Here is a 27,009-nt window from a genome sequence, read left to right as displayed (position 1 = left end):
TATCATAGAAGTGTATGGATGATGAAAAAGAAGCCTCTAGAATACAAGGTCCAAGATTGTCCATGGAGATGTGAATCCACCAGCTATATCAGAACAGGTCCCTGGGGGACAAGGAGTAACATGCTTCTCTCTTGGATTTACTTCATGGGTCAGTAGCCTCAGTTAATGCTAGAATTGCAAAGTATAAATATCAGCAGTAAACCCTGGGGCAACTATGTTTGTGCAGGCAAAATGCTCACTCTGCAATTAAGGGAGGGCAAGTATCTATGAATCACTCTTCCAGCATTCTGACAGGCCCTGGAGCAAGGCTCAGGGATAGGACCACAAAAGGGATGCTGTAAGAAGCCAAAGGCTACTTCCAGATGTGCTCCTGCAACTGGAAGCTGAACATGTCAGCCTAAATATTAAATCAAAGCAGGTGACAGTTTGAGAATATAGAGTAATGCAATTAGCCAGTGAATGTCCAATCCAAGATCTTTTTACAACTTATAGGATAACTAATTTTGCATGACTGTGCCTCCCATCAGCACCCAGACTTCCTTGTGAAGGAACTGGCAAAATTGGAATACACAATTGCAGCACACCCTGTTTCCTCTCCACGGAAATGCACTAAATATTGAGAACAGAGCCAGTGTTTTAACAATTCTGCTTTTCTTGCTCACCACTGGAAACGTTGCCCAGATCATGCAGGGATTCTGCTGATGTCACAACCTGACAAATAAAAACACTTTACGATTGCGATCCCAATACAACTCTGGGACAATGCAAAGACAGGCACTAGAAGTGGAAACCAACCAAAGAGAAAGAACGATTAAAAAAAAAAGACAGACAAAGGAAACACAAGACATGAATCATGCTCTACTTACAACTTTCAGCCTGATAGTCTGGCACAAACTGCTCATCATTGTCAGGTACCTGAGCTGAAGAAGAAAAAGAAAATTTAAAAAACAAAATTAAGAGGGGAACTGCCAAGACATAAAGAATTGAATCAGGTGTGTCAAGCAATCCTGTTTAGGTGGAGCTCGGACCTACGCTTATTTGCCAATAAAGCCTTCTATGTAAAGATCAAGACATAGGAGAGGAAACAGAAAGGCCCATTGATAGAACTGGAAAACTTGAGTGTGTCCTAAATATCACAGCAGCAAGTGTGGTCCCTCTGAATTTCACCTGCCAGAAGGAAACTGAAGAGATGGAAAATACGAGGTACAGGATTTCTACATCATACACAGATGCATTTTGCAGGAGTTCTGCTAAAGGCATTTCAATCTACCCAATGCTGGTAGTTAAGCTGACCATCTCGGTGACCTACAAAAATTTTTATAAGTGATGTTCTGCTTCATTGGAATTCACACAAATCCCTCCTTGTTTTTAGAATTGATTTCTCTTTTGAGGTTCCATCTCCTGCAAATCAGACAACCATCATTAAAAACATTTGCCCTAACCTTGTTCATAGCAAGATGTAAAGTTTTAAAAATGCAAGAATGCAAGGCCTACCATTAACTGGGGCCACATGCAACAAAGCAAAATATTTTAACAATTGTCTTCATAATAATAAAAATAACAAACGATAAAACAAATGTCATCCTTTCAGGCAAAATATTTTCCTGGCTACTAGACTGTGCTAAGAAGAATCTCACCGTTTCACTGGTCCTAAGGTCAAATGACTTCCTGCTTTACAAAAGAAAAGGTATTGGTAGGGAGGGCTTAATACATTTGGGGCAATTAAAACACAAGTTCATTCCTGAACTTTGAAATGTTTATCACCTTTGTTGTGGACACTGAAGTAGCCTATCTTGTAGGATATTACTGAGTTTCCAAACACAAAGATATGCATATCTTTTGTATAAACAAACTACACAGAACCAAAATCAGGTTACTTATAACTTGGTGAATATCAAATGAATGGTCATCTTATTTACTTTCAATGCGACCTTCTTAGATAGTATTAGTTTACTACTATTGTATAATGTTGATCCCATCAAGTCATATAAAAACGGATGATAGTCTTTGTGTGTGTGTGTGAATAAACTTATTCTGTGTGTAGGGAATGTTAATTAAAATAATCAGTCTCAGCCAGGCATGTAATTCTACCATTTGGAAGGCTGAGACTCACCAATATTTTGAGATACATATCTAACAAGAGGTACATAGTGAGGTCCAAGCCAGCCTAGGCTACACTTTGAGACTGTCTAAATCATATCAACAACAACAACAGCAACAAAAACAATGATCACTCTCTAATGAAATGTTTCAGGTTGATAGTGAGTTAAGAAAAAAATATCCACACAAAAATAGAATTTCACATGACATAATCCTATGCCACATGAAGGAAAAAGAAAGACGATTTCAATAATTTTTCCCTGTTTAGCTAATAGTATTCTTTGCAAATGCAAATATTTTGATGAATAAAGTATACGTTACCTTAGACAAGAATGTAACTACCCCAGGATAGTATTGCCTAGTTTTAAAATGTATATATCCCACAGTTCCTCTCTAACAGTTTTATTTCATACCAGTACTTAACTTTATTGAAGACAAACCATTCCCTACCATCAAATAAAAATTAACCAAGAATGACTTCCCATCATAACTGGTACCTGCTTGATCAGCTTGTATAAGAAGCAAGTTTTTCCTTCTTATTCAACCAGTAGTTGATGCTATGTTTAATAACTGTCAAGTTGGATAAATTTCATCTCAAAGACTCATGACTTGCCATCTACAGGTAAGTTCTTTAATTTCTTTAAATGCCACTTACCACCCTCCACCCACTTTAATGTAATAAGAGGTTTCTCGAAACCAATAATAAATAAGAATGATCCAGATACTTAGATCTTAGATCCTTTCTTCTTTCCAATCTCTACCACACTGTTTCCTGAAAAGTCACACTCACAAATGCCCTTCAAACATTATTGTGGCCAGGCTTTTGCTTTTGGTGTTTGGGTTTGTTCGTTTGTTTGTTTATTTTCACTTCTAAGAAACATGGCCAGGTGAAGCAGGTGGTAGCGGCACACACCTTTAACTCTTGCAATCTGGAGACAGAAATACATGGATCCCTGAGCTTGAGGCCAGCCTGGTCCACAAAGACAGGTCCATGACAGCCAGGGCTACACAGAGAAACCCTGTCTCAACAGCAAGAAAGCAAACAGACATGCACATGCCTGGAGTCAGAAAAGGTGGGTGAACTAGCATCCTCTTAGTTGTTTACAATGTATTTTTGCTACTGACAACATAATTTGAACATTGGGGTAGGCTTGACTTTCTGCTCAGAATGATGAGTTTCACATAGAAGAAATGTACTTTACAACACACTTACTTACCTAAAATAATTAAAAATGCTTTAATACATATTTAATAATAGCAAGTGAATAAATCTTGAACTTTAAAAATATATCCCTCTTGCAGTTTTGCTAAATTAAAATCTAAAGAGATACAGGACAGGATTGATGGCACCTACATTTGTTTTCAGCACTTGAGAGGCAGAGGCAGGTGGATTTCTGAGTTTAGGGCCATCTTCATCTATAGGGCGAATTCCAGAACATCTAGGATCTACACAGAGTAACAACAGAAAAACAAAACAAAAACAAAAAAGCTAAACAGATATAACTATTGAGATGAAAAATCTGCTTTTGAAAAGCCAACATTTGGGGCTGGAGAGATAGCTTAGTAGTGAAGAACACTAGCTGTTCTTCCAGAGGACCCAGGTTCAATTCCTAGCACCCCACATGCTGGCTCACATCACCGCTAATTCTGGTTCCAGGGGATCTGATATTTGAGGGAATTAGGCATAACCATGGTGCACAGATAAATATTCAGCCTAAGTACACATACATACAAAATAATAAGATAATTTTATGTTTAAAATGACCTTTCCTCCCAGTGTGATAGCACAAAGCAGACAAATGCAATAAAATAATAAAACATCATTTAAATAACCTAATGATAATATAATGCTTGTTGATACCAATGGTTAAAAATAGCTAATGAGTTATTTGCAACTTAATATGCTGGTAAAGATCCGCTGTCGGCAAGACTTTTCCTTAGTCTCATAAGCCAGAGTTACAGCTCCATAGAACACACCACCACATGAGTAGCAGCGAGAAAGGCCCCAGTGGGTGTGCAGCATGTGCTGGGTGTTGGCATACGTGTGGGGTAAGGGAAAACATTTAAGGAGCAGAGGCATCTAGAAGGTACACCTCATCAGTACGGAGAAAATAGCTTCCTACTAACAATTTGTAAAAAGAGTAAGGAGGAAGAGTGCTATTTCTGTTCTAACTTCTTAACATACTGAATAAGTACTTCACACTTATGCTTGAACATATTACAGAATTTTAACAAAAAACATATGACTCACATTTTCACAGAAGCTAATCTTAAGAAACTGAATAGACTGAGTGAAGCAGCACTCTATTTAAACAGACAAAGGCTCAAGTCTACCTCGAACTTGAAGTTGGAGGAGAAGGAAAGCATTTAACTCAAAACACAAGTTGGATTTGGGCAAGAAAAATATGACACAGAACCCCACACTTGTATCCTACATTTTTTTTCTTTAATTCACAAGAATTCCATGAAGAAGTAAACTACAGCTGCCTGAAATACTGTTGCAAGCCATACTAAGCCCAAAGTTAAAAATTAATAATAGAAGCCAACCTAAAAATTTCTAAATGTTTTTTTATTGCATTACTGTCTGCTCTAAACTACGCTCGAAGTGGTCATCTTTGGAGAACGAAAATGTTTCTGTACACAATGTAATGAAAGAGGAAGAAGAGGAAGCATGGGGAAGGGAACAAAATATGTACCAAAGACCAATAAAAGACGTTCATGAAGAGTAAGTATGTCGATAGTATTGGTAATAGCTGAAGCAACTCTATCAGTTCGTTGCACATTAATAGACCAGTTGCCATTGCGTCTCCAAAGCCTTGCTTTAAAAGGAAACGGTATGCACTCTAGGCTATTGGCTTTATCTAACTTCCTCTCCAAAGCTGCTCTCTAATACTTTGCCTGATGCGACATAGCTGCACTCTGGGAAAGAAATTCATAAAAGTATTAATCTCAACCAAAATGTCACAGAATCGATGCCCCATTTTTCAACTTTAATATGTGTTCTTAAGCTCCAGCGCCTTGGGGAAGAGCAGTTTTACATACAGCTTGCTTCTGCTTTATGCCGATTTTCAACGTTTAAATAAAATAGTATTCGCCATTTAAGAAATGGTGAACGTTTAAATTTTTTTTTCCAATTTAGCTGCAGGCAAATAAAAACCCTCTTCTTGCAAGCTAGCTGTCTGTTGAGTTTTCTTTTAAAGCCAAGCGGGGGAGGAGTGGGAAAATTACAAATGAAACAAATGTCAAGTATTAAAGGGGTTAATATTTAATTAAAACCAGTTCTATCCACTGTAACAATGACCTGGAGCCAAACAAGGCGGAAGATGTATGACTCATACTTTCTGCCAGTGAATGAGACAGCTGATCTCCTCAGCATTTCCTCAAGACAAGCAGGCAGAACTGGATTTCTGCCTCCATTCACAAAAACACAGTCCAGCATGAACCATGTGGCCCAACCGCAATCTTTTCATGTCACACCCTTCCAGAGAACTGAAGCAAGGAGGCTGAACTTGCAGGGTAAACACGCCAAGTTTACTGCTCTTTCTCAAACAGATCCACTGGGAAACACGTTCAAATAAATGACACACGCGTATTCATAAAGAGAGGAGTGTGGGAGGGAGAGAAGGAAAGAGATGTATACACACATATTAAATCCATCGTATTTTACAGGGCACCTTGTTCCAAAAACATGGATGTACAAAACTTAGGAAAGAACATGGAAAATAAGGGAAGGTGGACAGTGGAGGGGAAGAAGGGAGAAAGAAGAGCAAGTGGAGTGGGGAGGTCAGGGGTGGGGAAGAAGAAAGAACCACAAAACATACTAGGGTGTCCCTCAGTGACAGAGCCCTTGATGAGCAGGGAAGCCCTAAGTTTGATTCCCTGGAGGAAAATAAACACGAGTAATCAAATAAATAAATGGCCTTTCTTCCTTGCCTATCATTCAAATTTTGAGCCATAAGAATGTAAGAGATCAGTGTTGAGGTTTATAGCATTCGGATCAAAGTTTAGAAACGAATTTACCTGAAGAAATTTACGATTTACTTTAAGTAAAACAAGAAAAAAAATCGACATTTATACTGTGGTACCCCTTGTAATCCTAAAATGAGGCATCAGAGTCCATGGAACAAAAAAAATCATGAGTTCACTAAGCCCGGTTTTATAGACTACATCCGGTTTTCACATTAAAATGGTTGCAAAGTAAAAGCATTAATTAGTGCAGAAATATAAACATATTTAAGCAGAAAGGGATTGGGGACTTCCCTAGACAGAGAGGCCTTTAATGCTTGACACACTCTGCATGTGCACTCAGAGCAGGAAGCCGGGAATATCTCAAACCAGCTTCCATTTCCAACTGGACTGACCTGCAGTGACTTGAAAACTGAAAAGGAAGCCCAGAGAGCCAACCAGCCTCAGTTTGCAGCCAGATTTTTTTTCCTTTAGTGCTACAGAGGTCTGCCTCTGTCATTATTTTTATTATTTTAATTACAAAGTTGTATATAAATCAAAGAAATAAAAGTTGCAGTATAACATGCAAGACATTACACAGTCTTTGTAACTCAACTGGGAAGGTTCAGCAACATTTCACCAAAGGTCAGCACTTCCTGAAAAAGAAAACGGCACTCTACCCGACTCAATCCAATCTAACTTTTTCTATTTAAAAATAATTTTTCTCTTTTGTAAGTAGTAGATCATAGATGAGCCACATTTACATTTTTCCAACAGATGTTTAGTCATAAGACACATTTGTTCCATTTGTTTAACCTTCTACCATTACTAAAAAATGAGTCTTTTCACATCTGACAGAGATTTCTGGTGCAACAACAACAACAAAAACCCCAAAAGGATGGTAGCAGCTACAACTCCTTACAACATACCATACCACCACCACCACACACACAGGCACACACACATACCTGCACATGTGTGCACGCGCGCGCGCGCGCGCGCGCGCACACACACACACACACACACACACACACACACACACACACCAAGAATCATCTACCACCCAATTCCAAGGACTTGTATGTTGATCCTTAATGCTTAATTATCAGATTCTATTTCATCAAACCACACAAAGTACTATAGTTTTAAATACTGAGCCAAATAAGAAAAAGAAAGAAAAGCAAATCTAAGGCTGACGTTGCCATCTATTTTCCTTTTAAAGTAGGGTATTTGAACAAATAGAAATGAGTCTCATGAGTAGTGGAGGCAACACATAAAGAATAAAAACAGCTCACCTTTCCAGTAACTATCATAAAAACAGTTTGGGTGTAAATGCTGTATCAGAAGCAAACTGAGGGAAACCTATTAATGTCTCTATTTCTAGACCTACATATTATTTGACCATTTCATAAAACCAAAAAGCAATCTCTTTATTTGTATGAGATAACAGTGACATTTGACGCACAACCTTGCTCTTTATATTAAAACTCCAAAGGTAAAACTGTGACTGCACCCTGCAAGTTGGCTTCAGAGTGTCACTGAAAGCCCTTTACCCTGGTGGTGGTGAATCACCACTGGGCACTTTCTCCTCAATCTCATTCATAACAGAGGATCTCAGGGCACCCAGACCACAACAAAATAAGACAAAAGTAGTTCTGTTTCACAGGAGATATATACTGCAACATATTATTTCCCTATAAGTTGTGTTACTAGGTAAGCATTGATTGGATCTGTTTAGAAAGTGCATGCTTTCTTGACTTAGTTTCTATTTCTATTCTCCCCAACCCCCCTCCTCCATGCACACAAGTTTTAGACACTACTTACTTTACTACAGGTTTCAAAACAAGTTAACAACACAAAGTTGCTACAATGTTGATAGAAGTGACATTTAAGCAAGTTATTTCAAGGGATCAAATACTTCCAATGGCCTGTCAGTAGCGATTTAGGTGAAAGGACTGAGAATCGATAAAGAATTGTCCATAGTGACGTTCAATATAAAGTAGCTATGGGAACATTTAAACTAAGCACAGTCTCTATTCCTTTTATCTGGTATTGTGGTCATTGAAAACATTAGCTTTATAATTTCCCTCAGGAAGTGATTATTTTAAGTTGTGGTATATTTGTTACAAGCCTGAAAATTGCAGTATTATTGCTTGGAAAGTGCTTCTAATGTGAAGTTACATTTTACAGACATGTTTTAGATCTCTGTATGAAGATAAAGTTGCAGGGGAAAATGCAATTACATTTTTAGAGAAGACTATATAAACTCTATCCTTGCCCTCCAACAGTCCTGCCTGCTCTACCTCAACTGCCGTTTGGAAATTAAACACATTTCAGGATACACAATCATTTACTCATAAGTAATCAATGTGCTGTACTGGCTATAGCTTATAAAAATTCTTTCAAGCAAAAAACATATTAAAAATTCTAAGAAGCATCATTTCTATTTAGGGACTTCAGGGAAATGTTTTCAATGTGATTATCATATGACACACTGTAGCAAACTTGATTCTTATGTCTAAAAACATTGTTGGACCTGTTGGCTTCCTAGAGGGATTTCTAACTCAGAGGAGAAACTTGGTTAATTGTCAGTGATCTTTTTAAAAGATCAAAATGTCTTAAAATTCCATGGTTACTTTCTTGGCTATGGAGCATTAAGAAAAGAAATATATAACAGTTTATCCTTTGCTGGTTTAGTAATCCATTAATTTCTGCCTGTCCAGAAGAACACAAATGAACAAAACTAGTGACAAATTAACCAGTTAATTTTTGCAGTCTCTTAGCTAATATTAGTCAAGTCAGAGGATAAGCCAAATTAGAATATAGCTACACAATAATTATATTTAGTTGCTAAGGACCAAAACTAAATGGCTAGTCCACTACCATTAAAACAAACAAACAAACAAAAACAAAAACAAAACCCTTCTTACTATTAGATTTTAAAAATTGCATTAATAAATTTTGCTTACATCATAACTATATAAATTCATGTAGCTATTTTGAAAATGTTTATATTATTCTAAAATGCAGTTTTGTAAATAGTACACCTGGTATTCAGGAAAGAAAAACCCTCAAGATTAATTCCCATATTTAATAAAGCTAATGAATTCTTTTCTAAGTAAAAGCATGTTCCTTTAAATACATTAGTCCTTATCTAGGTTTACTTTATATAAAGCTAAGCCTTCAGCGTTGATTTGCAGTAATGAAGAGATAAGAATATTCCATACTGCTATAAATGATAAACTCAAACTCAGATAAATTATTCACCTCTCCTATCTGAGCTATAAGACACAAATAAGTCAAGTGCAAAGTAAAAACTAAAAGAAAGAAAATGTAGTAAAAATGATAAAAGTCTGCTACAGATCCACATTTTAAAATTCCAAAAACAGCTGTTATGCACATCCCAACTCTGCCAACCAGTGCGCTCACTTGGATTCAGTTTTTACATTTAAACATCTTCAAGAACCAATAAACCTTCCACCACAATTAGCTGAATATAGTCACTTATTTTGGATAAGTGAGTACTTTCTTGAGTAAACAAAATGCCACATAACCTTCAACTTTAAAAAAAAAAACTGATAGATAAAAGTTAACATAAGAGCCTCTACAAATTTTTATGAGAAAGTTATCTGAATATATAGCTTATATTGCAATACTGAGTAACCTATTGCAGTAAGTTTCATTTAAAGACAAGCAAAAAGGACCTTAAATTTAAATAAAACTTTACTTATACTTACCATTCATTAACATATAAATGCAACCCCCTTTCAAAGGATAATCAAGAGCTATTTAACTTAAATGGTTTTGAATCCTTTAAGGTTGTAAAAGCCTCCTGAAGAACTAGCATTATCAGCAAGACAAAGAAACTTGTTTACATGCTAGCAGCAACTTGACCAACTGAGTGCAAGATCCAGGCTGAAAACTCCTCAGTCTACCTCAAAGCAGCTAGAGAAGCACAGGATTCCATTCGGAGACCCTCCCTTTCCTTTGAACCATCTTGAAAATCTATTACCAGAATGAGAGGCCCCACAGAAAGTAAGTAGGAAAATAACAAAACACACTAACTGTTTAAATACCAGCAACTTTCTCATTCCTCCTACACACACACACACTCGTGCGTGAGCGCGCCCATAAACACACACACACACACACACACACACACACAACACCTTATAAAATATTTCACAAATATTCAAAAGAAAAATTTTAAGTAGCAAATAACCAATAAACACCTTCCACCTTAAGCATATCTAAATATGTTGTGCCAAGCTTTACTGAAGCTTCATCTCATTGTTCCTATAAACAAAGTTGCACACAATAAAAGATATAATAGATTGCAGTATAAAATTTTTAAAAATCCAAAATGCTATTAAATGTCTCCATATTAAATCCTAAGAAAAGTCACAAGACATCAAAAGTCCAACTTCAACAAACATTACATGCATCATAACACATGAAACAAATTTTAAAAAAAACCTTCAAATCCCCTTAAAAGATTTATTTTAAACCCACAGATTTCTTAACGGAGGCATACACACCTAACGTTCTGTGTTGTGAACAAGGAGGAAAGAGGACACCTGCACTTAAATCTTGAAGCATCCCGTCCTGATGAGCCGAGAGAAACTAATTTCTGCCATCAGAAAAGTCCTTCAGCAGAGCACCAAACAATCACATGCGCTGCTCTAAGGGAAACAGCAAGCCAGCCAGTTCTGGCTTGAGGTCTCTCGAGGTACAATAATATAAACCTGATCAATTGCAATTAAAATCTGAACAGAGGCTTAGAACCTGAAGTCTTGGTGCATTAGTTCTTGCCAAAAGCAGATGTGATTGTGAGCTGGAAGCAATTTCTCCTGGTAATTTGTGATGACACTGGGTAGTGCAGCCCCAGAGTCCCCAAAGACAAACTCATCAGAGGCTCTAATGTATGCATGACACATGAGGTGGCTCTTTTAGAGCTCAATTAATTGGGTTGAACATTTAAGACAGCAAGTTCAGGACTCCCTCCACCCACTTCTAGAGTTGCTTTTCCCATTTAAAGACAGTTTCTCCTCTTACCTTCAGCAAGCCATGTTTCTTGTAACTGACTCAGATCTTGAAAGAGTTCTAAAAAGCAAGTCAGACACACAAACATGAGACTCAACAGTCTACAGGCTTCCTTAAATGAAAATGTTTTGTCATGACATTGCCATTCAATATGATTTTAATTTAGGGAGCATCAACTGAACATAGGATTCATATCTCAAGTATCTCAATAATCCTGCTTACTTATGACATCAATTAAGGGACACTTTAAGAGATTTCTTAAGGCAACTCAGCAATATTATATTTAGGCAACTAAATCAAATTACCTTCTTTTTTTCTTTTTTTTTTTTTCAAAATAATTAAGAAGCTCAGGAAAAGAAAAAAACACATACACTGAAATTCACTAAGATGATTTATATATAGAATCCCTTCCTAAGATCATTTAACTCTTGGTAAAATAGAAGTGAGGTAAATATTAGAAAGACAGAACTTTTACATTTTAATTTTATGTACAAAATACCAACAGAACTTGAGCTAATTCCCAAGTTACATTTTCCAGCCAAATAGCTCAACATAAACACAGGGTGCAACTTCAAATACAAGCATTTCAAGAAAAATTTCTACTTAGCAGATTTATAAAAGTCAAAGACATTAGTGACCTGCTTTGGTTTATTATCAATTCCAAATTATATTCTGCCATTTGTGTGTGTGGGGAGGGTAGGAAGAAAAGTATCTAATGAGAATGAAAATTTGATGAAGTTTTAGAATTCAGTCCACTTAATTAAATTCAATGTGAACTTTAGTAATTAAGTCTAAGTTTCCTCAATCCATAATGAGTGGCCCCACAGGGCTGAAATAATTCATAATATATTGACCTCCTACCAGCAGTTTATAGGCAGAATCTACAGTCTAATTTACTAAATAAGTATTCTATAAGCCTTAAATTTGATCTAGTGAACATGTTAAGGCCTATCAACAAATGCTATGACTTCAAAATACAGTCATCAAACTTACATAAAATTTCAACAATAGTATATGGCTTCCATTTATATTGTTTAACTTGTAATAAAGTTGAAAGAAAAACATAAGCAGTGGGTATAGCTGCTTACTTTATCCCAGGGTGTTACAGTTTGAAATTGTTATCTCAGTATAGGGAATTATCTGTCAAATGGACAAGAAGGAGCACAAAATACTGTTTAAAATAAGAAGGTCTCTGTTGCCTGTCTATTTTCTTCTCATTACTTTTGTGACAAGACCATAAAACAGTCTCCAAGGCAAACTCACAGTGTGAGTGGTTGCATGGACAGTCCATGTCTCAGTGTCTACTGTTTTTTAGATGAGATTGAGATGTACCCCTTTGGAGGGTAGAGAGTATCAGTAAAATAAAGAGACATTCAGCTCAGAATCAAACCTCACCTTCTGAATCATGAGCCAGATCTCTGTTAATGAATTTTCTTTTCCTGACATTTGTTGGTTTCTCGGTACAGTTTCTCCCACGCTGACTCTACAAAGGGAAAGATAAAATCCTTTAAAAGAATATAAATCTCAGATGTCACACATTAAAAAAAAAAACATGCATGCATAACTTAAGCCTACTGGATCCTCTCTCTGAGTAGGAAAAAAAAAAAAAAGTTGATAGAACTCCACCATGTATTGTCTGACTTTGACAGTGAATGCTCAGGCTGAGTTCAGCAGCGAAGGAGAGTCGCTTCCCAGAGCATGTCCTAACACTCCTGTTTATACTCATCCTGGTTACACGTAATCTCAGCATCAAAACATTAAGCTAAAACACTTAATTTTTTTTTTTCTGAATCAACTCCAGATTAAAAGAGTGAATTCCATTCTCTCAGACAGCACCCCCCGCCCACCCGCAGTAAGAGAAGAAGAAAAACTGGGAAAAGTGAGAAAATGAGAAGGGGAGGGGGGAAAGAAAACCCCCTGGACACCCCATGTAAACACAAAATTGTCAGCATTTGTCTCAACTTCGTTCTTTTCAATGTGGCAGATAAACCCAGCCACAAACTTTGAGTGCAGCTGCTGCTGCTGCCCTCGGTCTCCTCTTGCACTCATCGTGGACACATTAACCAGAAGAAGGGGTCTTAAAACAAAACTATGCCTTATCCGGATCACTCAAAGGTAAGCTCATTTTGTAGATAGGGCTTCTAGAGGCAGAGTCGCCCTACAGTGGCAACAAAGCAGATAAAGTGTCTGCAGTCCCAACCCCCTGCCCCCTCCCTTCGCATCTCTCGCTCTCCCCACCCCCGTCCGAGTCAAGTTTATAAACAGCAACTTTCGAACTGATCACTCACGTTGGTGACCACGTAAGGCACTTGCTGGTCATAAAATCCATCCATTCTGCTCCTCTTCGCAAATATTAGCTCAGTGGTTTATATTTTGAGCATTTAGCTGGAGATTTCCTCGGGATCTGGACTTCTATCAACCTAGAGGGGAACAAGATGGCTTTTAGGCTTTAAAAAAATCATGAATGAAGCTCTTGCATTTGCATAGCTAATTACCCTCGACAGCCCCATTCACAAAAATAACCCTCCCCTACGCCGCCTTCTTCACCTGGATCCAAAGAGAGCCAAGAGAGTTCACAATTTACATACTTTCGGTCGTATCAAAAATCCTAACAAGAAGTAATGTATTTATTTACACTCTGGATGTTCTCTGCTCGGTCAGTGTACCCCAGGCAGCTCTGATTCGCAAACGTGTGCAAAACTAGCAATGGCGATCAACGAGACTTGCTTTTCACCTAACGGGACTAAAGAGACGGAGATACCTCTTTCATAAGAATAGTTTTTGCAACCCACAACCATGCAATTATCTGGAGAGACATAAAAAGTTGTTGGAAATACCCACCTGAAGGCCACGCTAGGCGAACGGCTGCAAAAAATTCCCTCCAAATTTAATAAAAACATTAATTATTGCCCAGCACTTCCCCTTGGAAGCCGAAAGCGCCTCTGACAGAGCTGAATTCGGTGGTTTTTCCTCTACTTCTCCTCCAGGGGCCTCCAATCCAAACTGATGGATCGCTGCCTCCCATTGGCTCCACGTCTCTTTCACAAGATCAGATTTCGGGCTGTCAATCAGGCAGCTTTCGGCCCCTTCCCTCGGGTCTCCTGCGTCCCTGTGCTTAAGCGACCACTTGGGAGAAGTCGCAGGGTCCGCACCCAGGAAAAGCCACTGAGGAAACCTACTTCCTTCCTAACTCGCTGTTTTTGTTAAGACCGGAGGGATACTGAAACCTAGTCTACAAAGTCAACCAGTTCTCATTTCTAGCGTTGTTTGGTCCATTATTAGGCCGATGTCCTTAAAGCACTGTCGTAGAGGTTCGGGTACAGATTTGAGTGTCCATAATCCCTTTTCTCTCTACCTTTGACCCGGAGTCCACCCACCACACGCTCCAGCCTTGCTCCCCAGCAGCTTTCGGTCCAAGCTTTTTTTTTTTTTTTTCAACATTTATCACCACTGTAATAGGGTTTATAAGGTTTCTTTTTTAATACATCTTCAACAAAAATGATCTCTTTTCGTCCGTTGGACATGAAAATATTGTAAAGAAAGCAAGCGAGAGAAGCTGCTTCACAGGAGAGGTGGCGCTGGAAGAGAGGATCCGGAGGAGTATGTAGCAGTGAGGGCGAGGAAAGTATAAAAATCAGATTCACCCGGGAGAGTGCAGAGAGGAAATAAACCTCTTGTGGCCACAGAGGGGAGGGGGAGGACTTGGTAGTTCAGATGCCCCCCTCCCGCCCCCTGTCCCCGCCGTTTCCGGAGCTTTTGTTATGTATACAGAGAGGCGGAGGGTGTCACTTACTGTACTTGAGGATTTCACTTCCTCCACCAAGAAGTAGGGGGAGAGCTAGGAGGGTTCGGGTTACAAGGACAATGATGGGACGTTTGGAAGCGAGACAGTGTCTGAAGCTGCCTGCCCACTGGGCTTTAGTTCTGATGGGTCCTCTTTGCAGCCGCTGCCCGACCAAAAACTGGAGGCCAGGGAGGATTGGGGCAGGGGCTTCACGGTGCTAAAAGTCACTTGAGATCCTGGCGGGGACCAGAGCTGGGGACTATAAAGGACTTTTCCAGCAGCTGTTTAGCCCCGTTGAGCAATGTGGTGTAGCTCTCAATTTCTATTCGAAAGTTTCTTTCCTTAAATGGAACATGGTGGAAACATCAAAATGGGAGAGTACGCGCCTGGCACTCCAGACCCGCCGAGAAAGAGTGTGGCTTATGACAAAACTACTCTGCGCTTCATCTTGGGAAAAGTGTAGTCTTCCAGGGCACACACAATGCTTGCCCGGAGACTAGTCAGTGTGTCACGAGCATCCACTTTGAGAGAGGACAGTATCAGAGTCCGGGCGAGGGGTGCGTTCAAACGCTACAAGACTTTGTGAGGGTGCAACCCGAACAGGGGACAACAGCGTGGGTACCTCGCCAGTCTGCAAACCCCAGACAAGGTGGTAACAGTTTCCAAAGCCTTTCTATGAGGCCAGAGCAGGACAGGTAACCAGAGCAACCGGGAGAGGGCGGAGCTTCTCGAAAGGCCCCGGTAGCCTGTCCCTGAAGCCAATGAGGAACCGTGGATTTCCAGTCCATTGTTGTTTATTGCTGACCCCGCAGCGCTCCGCCAGCGGATTGGATGCTTTCGAGCAGGGGGCGTTGCCTATGCACCCCCCCCCCATCCACCTTTCGGCTCCATTCACAAAATCCCAATCTCTGGGTCACGTGGTTGGGGGCGTGGAGGGACAAGGAAAAAGATACAACAAAGGCCCAAGTACCCCAAACCACAAAAGTTTTTGTTGTTGTTTTGCGGGTGCGCGCGGGTGTCTGTGAGTGTTCCTTTCGTCGCTTTCCCCTTGTGTACATTTGGAACCAATGACCGTAGAGGAGGGGAAGTATCTTTCTGTCGAAGAACAGTAGAGAGAGAGAGAGGGAGAGGAAGTAAGTCTAGGCTAAGGGAACTCTCACACTGTATAATTCCGGGGTGCCGTGGCTAAGTGAAAATCCTGAAAAGGAAGGAATTGAGAGTGGAAAGAAAGCTTAAAAAGGACTGGTAACTTTTCCTTGCTCTTCAGCACGTGGCTGTTTAAATGTGCAAGCTGTCTCGCTATGTAGAAACTATTCAGCGTTCTCCTCTAAGGTTCAGTAGCTCTCATTTCTTCTACTTTGGATTTATCCCAGTATCATTTTCTCCCCAACTTCTTTTGGTGCATGTCTTCACAGACTGCCAATTTCTAGGTTCCAAAGTCCATCATCCCTTGACAGACAGGCCTCTTCTTTTAGGATGCTCTATCATACTGCAGTCTCTCCACATTTCTCCTTTGCAGTTCTTCAGATGGACCCCTACCTGTTAACTATTTGACTCCCACATTAATTGAAAGTTAAGTTCTTGTGTATCTACAACTCTTCTGAGAAGTTTAAAATGTTGAGCTAACTATGAGCCTTTTGCAACCGAACATTTGAACCATGCCCCTTCTCTCGGCCCGCGTTCTCTTTCTCTGCCCTCACAGTGAGATATTTCCACTCATCCTTGTTCTACTCCTGGCTCCTTAGTGAAATATTAGCTTCTAGCCTAATGCCTAGTTATGGTCTACCCTTGGCACGGAGGAAAAGAACAATAAATTCAGTGGGAGAAGGAAAGGAAAGCACTGAGAATTTAATTTTCAGTTGTGTTACTTACCATGGAAACGTCCACTGAAGCAGCTGTACGAACAACAAGAGGTGCTCAGAAGTTGCACAAAGTTTCCACCAGTTTTTAAGAATGTCTTTTAAATCAGTTTAGTGCATTCCAGTCCTTCTTGAATGGAAAATTTCATTTTGGCAAGATTTCAGACATAGAATGGCAGCACAGAGGCCAAGAGGCTTTGACATTTATTTACTTGTATTTTGAAATCCCATCTGGGTTTTGAAATAAGAGCCTTGAGTCTTGAGAGAACAACACACACACACACACACACACACACATACACTCACACATGCACACTCACATACACACCAGTCCCTTCTTTGTTGTTGTTTTTAAAGTTTGGAAAGTTTTTTAACTTGCATATAAAACTATTTAAAACTTTATAGTTCCTTTGCTACTATTTTATGAAGTAAAGTAATATACATTAGTGGTTTGTCTACAGTTGACTTATGGCATAAAAAATGGATGTTAAGTAATTGGATTTCTAAAAGTGGTTTGAGAAAAAATACAGACTATCATGGTCCTACTTTTTTAAAAATAATGTTTAGTATAGCAGGCAAAACAGGGAAGGGAAATACAGGGGAGGGGGAAGGGGTATGGGTAAGGGGAGCACCCTCTCAGAGGTGAAGGGGAGGGGGAATGAGGTGAAGAACTCTGGAAGGGGGGACCAGGAAGAGGGGCAACATTTGGGATGTAAATAAATAAAATAATTAATTAAAAATTATTTTTATGCCTAAATGAGATTTGTATTCTAAGAAAATTGTAGGAAAATTAAAATACAAAAAAAAAAAAATAGTAGGCAAGGTGCCTACGCCTTAATTTCAGAATTTAGGAGGCAGAGGCAGGAGAATGTCTGGAAGTTTGAAGCTAGCCTAGTCTAGGCAGCAAGTTCCAGCCAAGTATACAGAAACACACACACGCGCACACACACACACACACACATACACATAAATACACATACATACATACTCCCCTCTGTGGTACAAAAAATAGTAGGTAAAATAAAATTACAAATATGATTAAAGTAAAAAGAAGTTTTCTCAACTTATTATTATTATTATTATTATTATTATTATTATTATTATTATTAAGCAAACTAGCAGTTTTTAAAATTCATTTTACCAAAAGACTATATAAGTGAGTTATTGATGACCTAGTTTTTACATGGGACTACATCACATAGATCAGGATAAGACACACCATTATATAGGATAGTAGGCGATGTGAAAATCATGGAAAGAAAAATATGGTGTCTCCTCTGCATGCTGAAAGATAACTGATAACCTTATGAGGATGTCTTTGACAAGGGATGTGGGAATGTGGGGGGTGAGCATTAAGACTGTCAGAGAGAGATGCAGAAGAGGACAACCTCCTTCTGCATCCACTGCTACTGTCACCTACCGAAAGTCTGTCAACCGTGAAGTCAGAAAATACTTTCTAACGCCCAGAAATCGAATGATAGTGCAAAGAAAGTCACATATACTGCATCTTAAACTGGTACTTTGTGAAACATTTTAAAGTTAAGTGCTCATTATCCCCTGGTCCTTAAACTATGAACTATCTATTAAACCATAAAGTTGGAGCCAATAATCCTGACCTGAAAAGTTCCACAAAAGCCACAGTAGTACATGTAAAAAGAAAAACTCTGGATGTAATATAATCCCATCCATAAAGTGGTAGATTTAATGAAGTATAATGCTTTGAAATTCAAATGTGATTATGTACCTCTCCCTCCCCCAGTATGTGATTTTCCTGGTTCTCAAATGAGATGACATAATAAAGTCATTAAAAATTCAGGCTCCTAGATGTGTTCATAGTCTTGGGCCCTGTGAGCTTGAGCAAGGGTGAAGGGATCGGAACCCTGGGCTAATTTCTTTGAAGGGTGAAAGGGGAAGTTCTCAGTGTGCTAGCCAGATACGTTTTGTGTGGCCTACACATTGACTTTCATGGGGAATTTACAGAAAACATTTAAAATTCAAATATGCCCAATAACCCATACCTGTAAACCTACACAAATGGGAGGATCTGGTAACACTGGGCCAGAATCCCCATGTGGAAAATTCTGTTGTGTTCCAACAGAAAAACACTAGCTTGGGAAGAAAATTGCCAACAGGAAGTACTGTTGAAGGGGCTCGCATTCCGTACGTGGGGACATGGGCTCTCAGTTTTGCCCTTGTGCATTTTTTTTCAATTTCTATGTCTCTTGTTTCCATCATCTCCTGTACTTCTGTACTGACTTTGATATGCCACCCATGAATTTCTCTCTATCTGTGCATGCTTCTATTTGCTTGCGTCTTTGTGACTTACTTCTAAAAGAAGTAGCAAAGAAAACAAACCAGGAAAAACAATCTATGGTACTATATATTTTGTTTTGGACAACGAAGAGAGTGTGAGTAAAGACAGATGTATCTATGTACAGTTCACATATTCTCACATTTTTTTTTTTTAGGTCTAGTTATGAACACCATGGGAACACTAGAGAGATCCACACTATTTGTTTTCTAAGGGGTTTTTCTCTGAGCTCTGTGTCCTGTGGTAAAGTTAGTCACCACCTACCTACTGATAAACTCTTTGAAGCTCTAATGTTCTTAGTGAGAGGCACAATCGATGGTTTTGTGAATATTGTCAAGTGAATGAGTTGATAAATAGATGGCATGTTTCTGAATGGCTTCCTCCAAAATATACCAGCCTCTACTAGCTCACTCTCTGTTGTTGGGTAGAGACCATGACCTAAAGCAACTTGGTGTGTTTTGGGAGGTAGGGGTAGGGGCTGGAGGGATGGCTCATTGTTGCTTTTGCTGAGGGCTAGTAGTTTGGTTCCTCCTCTAACCCACGTGACAGGACTCTGTAACTCCATTTCCAGGGAATCCAGTGTCTGGGGGCACTAAGAATGTAGGTGGTAGACATGCTCTACTCAAATGCAGACAAAACACTGATAAAGGCAAATAAATTCAAGCAGACAAACTTTGTAAAAGCAACTTAAGGAGGAAAGTTTATTTGTCTCATGTATTCCTACCACAGATCACAATCCACCATAAAGGAAGTCAGGGTAGGAACTCAAAATGGGACCATGAAGAAGCTTCATGATAATTAGGGCTACACAGAAAAATAAATAATAAAATAAAAAGTAGAAAAGAAGAGGAAGAAAAAGGAGGAGGGGGAAGAGAGGAGGAAGGTAGTGGTTGGGAATATGCCTTAATAGGAGGCATTTGGGTTACATATATGAAATTCCAGGTTTCAACTGTAATTTTGAAAGTAAAATTCATTATGGACACTACACTCATCTTTTTGTAATTTTAAATCTTGCTTCAATAAAGCTGGGAAATAAAATTTTGGTTTAACAATTTTAAATGATGATTTAAAAGTGACACAGAAGTGAAACTAATTTTCAAATGTACCAGTTGATCTTCTTTCTTTGGCACAAAAACATACATTCTCTGTGACTTCTAGGGATGTGATATTGATGTGTGTAACAACAAAGTGTATGAAGATGACTAGGAATCCCAGTTAACTATTGCCTCTTGGGTTTTCTTATTTATTAAATGAAAGGCTTGTAGTAGACTTTCTTGAAACCCCATAAAAGCAATCCTATGATTTTTATATTCCTAATAAATGACTTTGCTGAGCACATCAGTTGTGGGGGAAAAAGAAAACCACACACCCACACTATACCAGAGTACTAGAACAATAGAATTCAAAAGGCGTAGATTGGAAGGAAGTGTAGTCCAACATCTCAACATAGGTCACATTGCTTCTCTCCAAGTGTCAGTTTCCACATTTGCATATTGCATATACATATTATTTTCTGAAGTTTCCACAAGGAGGAAATAAACCAACAAACTGAATTGCTTAGTAGACCAGGACTGCTGCACAAGTCCCCATCCATGTACATTTAGAGGGTTTTCTAACTATACCATACAGATCCCTTCTCTGGGCAACTCTTCATTAAGATCTGCCCATACAATCTTATGGAGAGCTTGTAGGACTATCCTTGACACCAGAAGCACCCCGACTTTCTCTCAAAATTAAAGCAAAGTTTTGGCTCCCATCCATACAGGGGCCAACCGTTGGTTTCTAAAGCTGACAAGGGATTGTCTGCCGCTCAGACAGAGAACTGACACCTCAGAGTCCTCTCCCTGGCTTTAGTAGTCAGCTGACTTGATGCCTGTCACAGCCTACCCATTATCTTGCTGTTAAGAACTCCTTTCTGAGTTCAAAAGTCTGACACAACAGGAGACTTGGTTGCAAGAAAGTAAAGCATAATAGTGTTCCAAAACCAAGCCGTTTCTAAAAGGGGCCAAAGAGTGGCCATGTGTCCATCACTTCCTTAAACCCTAGAAAGTCTCCCTTGAAAAAGGGTCACCAATGATATTTAAGTCAGCGTCTTGATATTTGAAGAACAATGTGGCTTTGAACTTTGTAATAGTGATTTTACTTCTTTGTGATCTTCCTGAATTCCCTTTTATATTTAAAATGTTCCTTTTGTCCTGAGTTTCTTCTCAAGCTTAAAAATAACCGTTTGACTACAGGCATTTCATGTGAGCACATCAAAGAAAGCTACAAATCTTCCTTGTATCTGTATGACACATTCTAAATAAAACTCAGGGGTTTGTTCTCCTTGTTATGATGATATCAAATAACAGTGTTCATTGGTTTATCATGCATGATTGGAAGCAACATCATTTACCTAGAAAAAGGTTTTTTATGAATGGATTCTTATCTTTCTTAGGGAACATTTACGTGTGACACTTGTGACATCTTTTGTACTAATAAAGGAAGGCAATATTATCAGGAAGGTCTTCAAGCAAGAATTCCATTGCTTCACTCAGGTATTTTCATTTCAAGTTAAAACATAGGCATTTTTTCCTGAGCATGAATGCAGCATCAAACCATTTTTATTGACATCTAGTCATATCTATATCCTTCTCCCTCCCCTTCCTTGTCTCCCTCCAATCTTGTCTCTGTCTTTCTCTTTCATCCTCTTTCTTTTATTCATTTTATTTTGTGAAAAGGGCTTTCATGATTTAGCCCAAGTTTATACTGAACTTTTTAAGTAGTAGAAGCTGGCCTTGAACTTGTGATCCTTCTGTTTCCACCTCCTGAGTGCTGAGATGATAGTCATACACAACCATACCCCGTGTAACTGTTAAGCTAATAATGTCATCAGTTAAACTGGAGGAAAAGGCCACACATTTATTAAATAGTTAAAAATAGCTAAAAATAGTTAAATAGTTAAAAATAGTTCTTTCCTGATATAATGTGGGTTATTTCTTACATGTCAATCTTACAAAAGGAAGAAGTATCCTTCACTCATCTTGTTTGTTATCAGCATTATCAATGCACTAAAATACTGTCACATCTTTTAATACATCGATCATCATTTAGTAATAGCCTGTCCATTCAGAAACGAATCTCCAGTCAAAAATATTCTAAATTATTAATTCTCAAATTGTCTGCACTTGAAAAGCATCTATTATCTACTCTTGAGTTCTAAGTTACTGTGAACTGTAGACACTTAAATCAATCTACATTCATTGTTACCACATTACTTTGACCCAAGAATCCTGAACACCTCCTGGGGTCTACATTACTTACTATGGTATATGTCACCAAGTCAGTATCCTAAAGTAAGAAAAAAGAGATAAAACAGAAAAAGGTCTCTCAGGGGAGCTTAGGCCCAGTCAGATTTCCCTGTTGAAGAAAAGACAACAGACCTAAAAGACAGTGGGGGTCATTTGTGATGAAATCCCACATCTCTTCACCAAAGCCCAAGTTATTTGTTCTATAATGTAAACTTACTAGGAAAAGATAGCCAGATCACCACTGCAGCATGAGTCTTTATTGTTCTCATAAGAAAAGTGACGATGAGAGGTTCCCAGGACCCACTGAGGGTGACCTTAGATGAAATGCCCAACAGTAGGGAGATGGAACCTGAAGAGACCATCTCTAGGAGATAGACATGGCCCTCAGTGGAAGGATGGGGTCACCAACCCACAGCCAAAATTTTTGACTCAGAATTTATTCAGTCTAAAAGAAATGCAGGGATGAAAATGGAGCAGAGACTTAAGGAAAGCTGGTCCAGCGACTGGCCCAACTGGAGATCTATCCCATGGGGGTTGGGGGGAGTACCAAACCTTGACACTATTACCAATGCTATGTTGTGCTTGCAGATAGAAGACTAGCATGGGTGTCCTCTGAGAGGCTCTACCAGCAGCTGACTAAGACAGATAGAGGCAGATACAATCAACCATTGGACTGAGGTTGGGAACCCCTACAGAAGAATTAGGGGAAGGATTGAAGGAGGTGAAGGGAATGACAATACCATAGGAAATAACCTGGATACCTGGGAGCTCCCTGAGACTAAGCCACTAACCAAAGCCCCTGGCATATAAGTAGCAGAGGACTGTCTTGTCGGGTCTCAGTGGGAGAAGATGCACCTAATCCTGTAGAGACTTGATACTCCAGGAAAGGGAAATGCTGTGGGGGTAAGGCACCCCCTCTCAGAGGCAAAATGGAAGGGGGATGAGGTAAAGAACTTTGGGAGGGGGGAGTAGGAGGGAAGCAACATTTGGAATGCAAATAAATAAAATAATTAATTGAAAATAATAATAAAGAATAATAAGCAAAGGTAAAACCAAAAAGAGGGAAAGTGACCAATCATTTGTCAGTGGTGCCACATTTATTATTACTATTTTTTTTTTCTACTTCTAAAAGTTGTCCATGGGTTTCAACTCATTGATATCCTTTTCCACTTAGGAAAATGGATGTTGCCCAGTTCATCATAAAAGTAAATAAAAAGCTAATTGTTTTATACCTAAATTGGTGGAATTTTGCCCATTAAATTTTTCTAACTCAGGCATTCTGTCACATATTAGCCAAGTCAATCACTAGAGATCTTAGCATTTTCAAGGCAAGCTGGAATGTATTCCTTCTTTCTCTCTAAATCCTGCTTCTCTTGAATTGAATTAAGTTGTTGAGAATGTTGGGTTGTCTAAGGAAGCTAGAAGCACTAGTGGTCATTAACAGATTCTTAGTGTCACTTTTCTGAGACCCTCGTTCCCAGCCCTTAGCTGCCTGTTCATCGTGTAGCATGGTTTTCTCTCCTTCTTCGTCACCCTTATCTCCATCTCCCTGTCAAGATTTATAGCTTACCTGCCCTAAAGTTTTTCTTTTAAACACTAGTAAAATTTTTTCTGACTCTACTCTGAGATTTTTTTGTAATTAACATGACTAAGAAGCCTAAGAAGGGACTTTGATTTTCCTAGTAACACAAACTGACAAAAGAACCTTGTCTTTTTCATTGTGTGAAATATAATACATTCTAGATTGAATTGTTTCCTGCTATTAGAGATAAGATTCCAGGTCAGAGATTTTATCACACTCAGATTACAATCTCATCACTCTAGAGTAACATCCAAATAGAAACATTAAATGATTGTTAGAGTTGTTAATAAATTCATTTTTGTTTATTTCAAGGCAGGATCTCATAAAGCTCACACTACTCTCACATTTGATATGTAGCCTAAGCTGGCCTTGAACTCCTACCTTTCTGTCTTCATCTCCCGAGTCATGGAATTACAGATATACACTACCATGGCAGACAATTTTTTAAGTTGTTCAGGTAAAGGAAGTGCAAAACTTCAAGATATAGTATCACTTATGGATTTGACATTGTAGGACAAAGATTTGTGTAGTAAAAATCTTATGTGGTAGAGTTTAAAATTACTTCCTCAGACTGAGTTCGCTATTTAGCAGTCATTAATGTTCAGGGAGATAGCTCACTTGGTAAAATGATTACTATGCAAGCAGAAGAACCTAATTTTAATGACCAGAACCCATGCTAAACAACACTGAATATGGTGGTACACACTTGTAATTAAAGTGCTTTAGAAAGAGAGACAGGAAGGTCCTTGGGACTCACAGACTATCCCCCTTAGGCTGCTGAGCGAGCTCAGACCAGTAAAAGACACCCTCTACTCCCAGCCTATATATATATGATAAGGTAAGCCGCAGTCTCTGAGGCCTAAGACCCACAGCTCTCCTCTGGCATCCTCAATATAGGCATGCACATGTTTTTTGCTATCTATGACAGACTATGCCATTCTATTTTATGTATACATTTTCTTAAGCTCTTACCTCTCAGTTGTGTGCTAATTGCTGCCAATTTATGCCAAGTCCTCTTCATTTCATTAGTTGTTTTGTTTTATGATCTTATTCTCTTTTATTTATGTCTGTACTTGTTTCTGAGGTTCTGAGGATTGAATCCAATGCTTGGAGTAGGCTAGGCAAGCATTCTACTGACACAAAATAGACAGAATAAAATTGGGGAACATGGGAAAGGAACCAGCGTATTCTGGACTCTGATTTCTATTTCTTGTCCACTGAAAGTCAAGGATTTCTACACAGCACTGGGGATGTAGCTTAATTGGCAAAGTGCCTGTGAAAACTTGGATTTGGTCCCTAGCACCGCATAAACCATGCTAAGTGATATGTGATTTTAGTCACTGCACAGGGAATCATGGGAAGAGGAGCATCAGAAATTCAAAGCCATCTTTAACTATATGGAAAGCTTGATGTCAACACAGGCTATGTGAGCTCTGAATACATATTTGTTAAAGAAAATTCCAGCACAATTAAACTTTTTAGAAGTTGCATAAACAGAAGCAATACTCCATTTTCATAGAGATATTTCAAATAAGAATAATATAATAGAAACAAAACAAGTTTTGATTCCTAATTGTACATGCTCTTTGAGAACAGACTTACTCCTTCTCAGATGTTAAACATGAAGTTTTCTAGAAATCTCACAAACAAAACAAAAACTTTGTTCAGAGTGAAACTGTACTTAGAGCTGGGCAGTAGTGGCGCACACCTTTAATCCCAGCACTTGGGAGGCAGAGGCAGGTGGATTTCTGAGTTCGAAGCCAGCCTGGTCTACAGAGTGATTTCCAGGATAGCCATGGCTACACAGAGAAACTCTGTCTCAAAAAAAAACACAAAAAAACAAAACAAAAACAAAAACAAAACAAAAACAAAAACAAAACAAATGAACAAACACCCAAAAAACAAACAAGCAAAAAAAAAAATGAAAGAAAGAAAGAAAGAAAGGAAGAAAGAAAAAACTGTACTTAAGTCTCTTATGCAATCCTTTTGACCTACAGTTATACCTTATCAGCCTGTAATCAAATTCAGTGCAGCCCAAGAATGACAATAGCATCCATTTTACCATTTAAATGAATCCACAAATCTTTGAACCATGCAACCTCAGAAGCTACCAAAATCATATGCATACATACACAAACACACAGCACACTATTTAATACATGTCAGCCTGAGCAGCTTCTGTAGTTTATACTCATATTCAGTATAATATCCTTGCCCTGTGCACCTATATTTCTATTAAGGCCAGTGCTTATGTTCATGTAAAATTGTTTTCTTTTTCCTTTTTTTGTTGGGGGGGGGATTGTTGAGAGGGTTTCTCTGGAAGTTCTGTAGACCAGGCTGGCCTCAAACTTGGAGATCTGCCTGCCTCTGCCTCCCAGGGGCTAAGACTAAAGGAATAAACAACCACTGCCTGAAACATTTTTCTTTCTTTAAAAATAAATGATTACTTTATTATTTTATATTACCCGAGTATGTGTAGATCTGAATGTGTATGTTTTGGTGCTGGTGAAGGCCAGAGACATAGTATATCCTTAGAACCAGAGCTAGGAATGATTAGGAAGTTACCTGGGGGCAAAAAAAAGAACAAAAAAAGGTGAAGATTTAAGACATGATGAGTTGGATACAAGTGAATTTAAAACAAAACTAAAATCCCTCCGGCATTATCAGAACTAACATTCTGTGACTCAGATCTCAGAAGTAGCCGCGGAAGTGAAGATAGAGAGCAACAGCAGCTCTCGGAGGTAGGTATGACTGTAAAGGTGTGGTTGAAGGTAGCAGGCACTAACATAGTCACATCTCTCTGGTCATCTAAGGCTGGGGCTGGTTTGGTGCTGCTTGTATTATCCGATAAATTCTGTACCCAAAGATCTGCTTACCCCAAGAAGATCAAATGCCCATGTGCATCAGCCTTTGCTATGCAATCCTTACTCCCCAGTTTAAAAGCATTGGTTAAATAAAAATGCCTACAACCAATTACTGGAGAGGATAGACACAGGTGGAGTTTGAGTTACCAGTCTGAGCATTACAGATAGGGACAAAGAGGGAGAAGGAGAAGGGAGAGAGAGAGAGAGAGAGAGAGAGAGAGAGAGAGAGAG

General features: G+C 38.9%; 1 protein-coding gene across 6 annotated transcripts in view; it reads right to left on the bottom strand.

The window, feature by feature from the left end:
* Positions 1–15,601, bottom strand: part of Etv1 (ETS variant transcription factor 1) — an 89,518-nt gene extending 73,917 nt beyond the window's left edge. The window contains exons 1-5 of one of the 6 annotated variants that reach the window (XM_031355743.1): positions 15,495–15,601; positions 13,377–13,508; positions 12,484–12,571; positions 11,101–11,148; positions 867–920 (exon numbers count right to left, since the gene is read on the bottom strand). In XM_031355743.1, the coding sequence (XP_031211603.1) occupies positions 867–920; positions 11,101–11,148; positions 12,484–12,571; positions 13,377–13,421 (235 nt within the window). In that variant the 5' untranslated portion in view covers positions 13,422–13,508; positions 15,495–15,601. Of the gene's footprint in view, positions 1–866; positions 921–9,782; positions 10,035–10,583; positions 11,041–11,100; positions 11,149–12,483; positions 12,572–13,050; positions 13,266–13,376; positions 13,509–13,929; positions 14,422–14,881; positions 15,473–15,494 lie in introns of those variants that run through there. The other 5 variants (XM_031355745.1, XM_031355742.1, XM_031355748.1 and 2 more) reach the window with 5 other exon arrangements.
* Between the last annotated feature and the right edge of the window lie 11,408 nt (positions 15,602–27,009).

Source organism: Mastomys coucha, unplaced genomic scaffold (assembly GCF_008632895.1).
Source record: "Mastomys coucha isolate ucsf_1 unplaced genomic scaffold, UCSF_Mcou_1 pScaffold6, whole genome shotgun sequence".
NCBI classification, from domain to species: domain Eukaryota; kingdom Metazoa; phylum Chordata; class Mammalia; order Rodentia; family Muridae; genus Mastomys; species Mastomys coucha.
The sequence above is the reverse complement of the archived record's forward strand: the minus strand, read 5'-3'. Positions and strand labels throughout refer to the sequence as shown.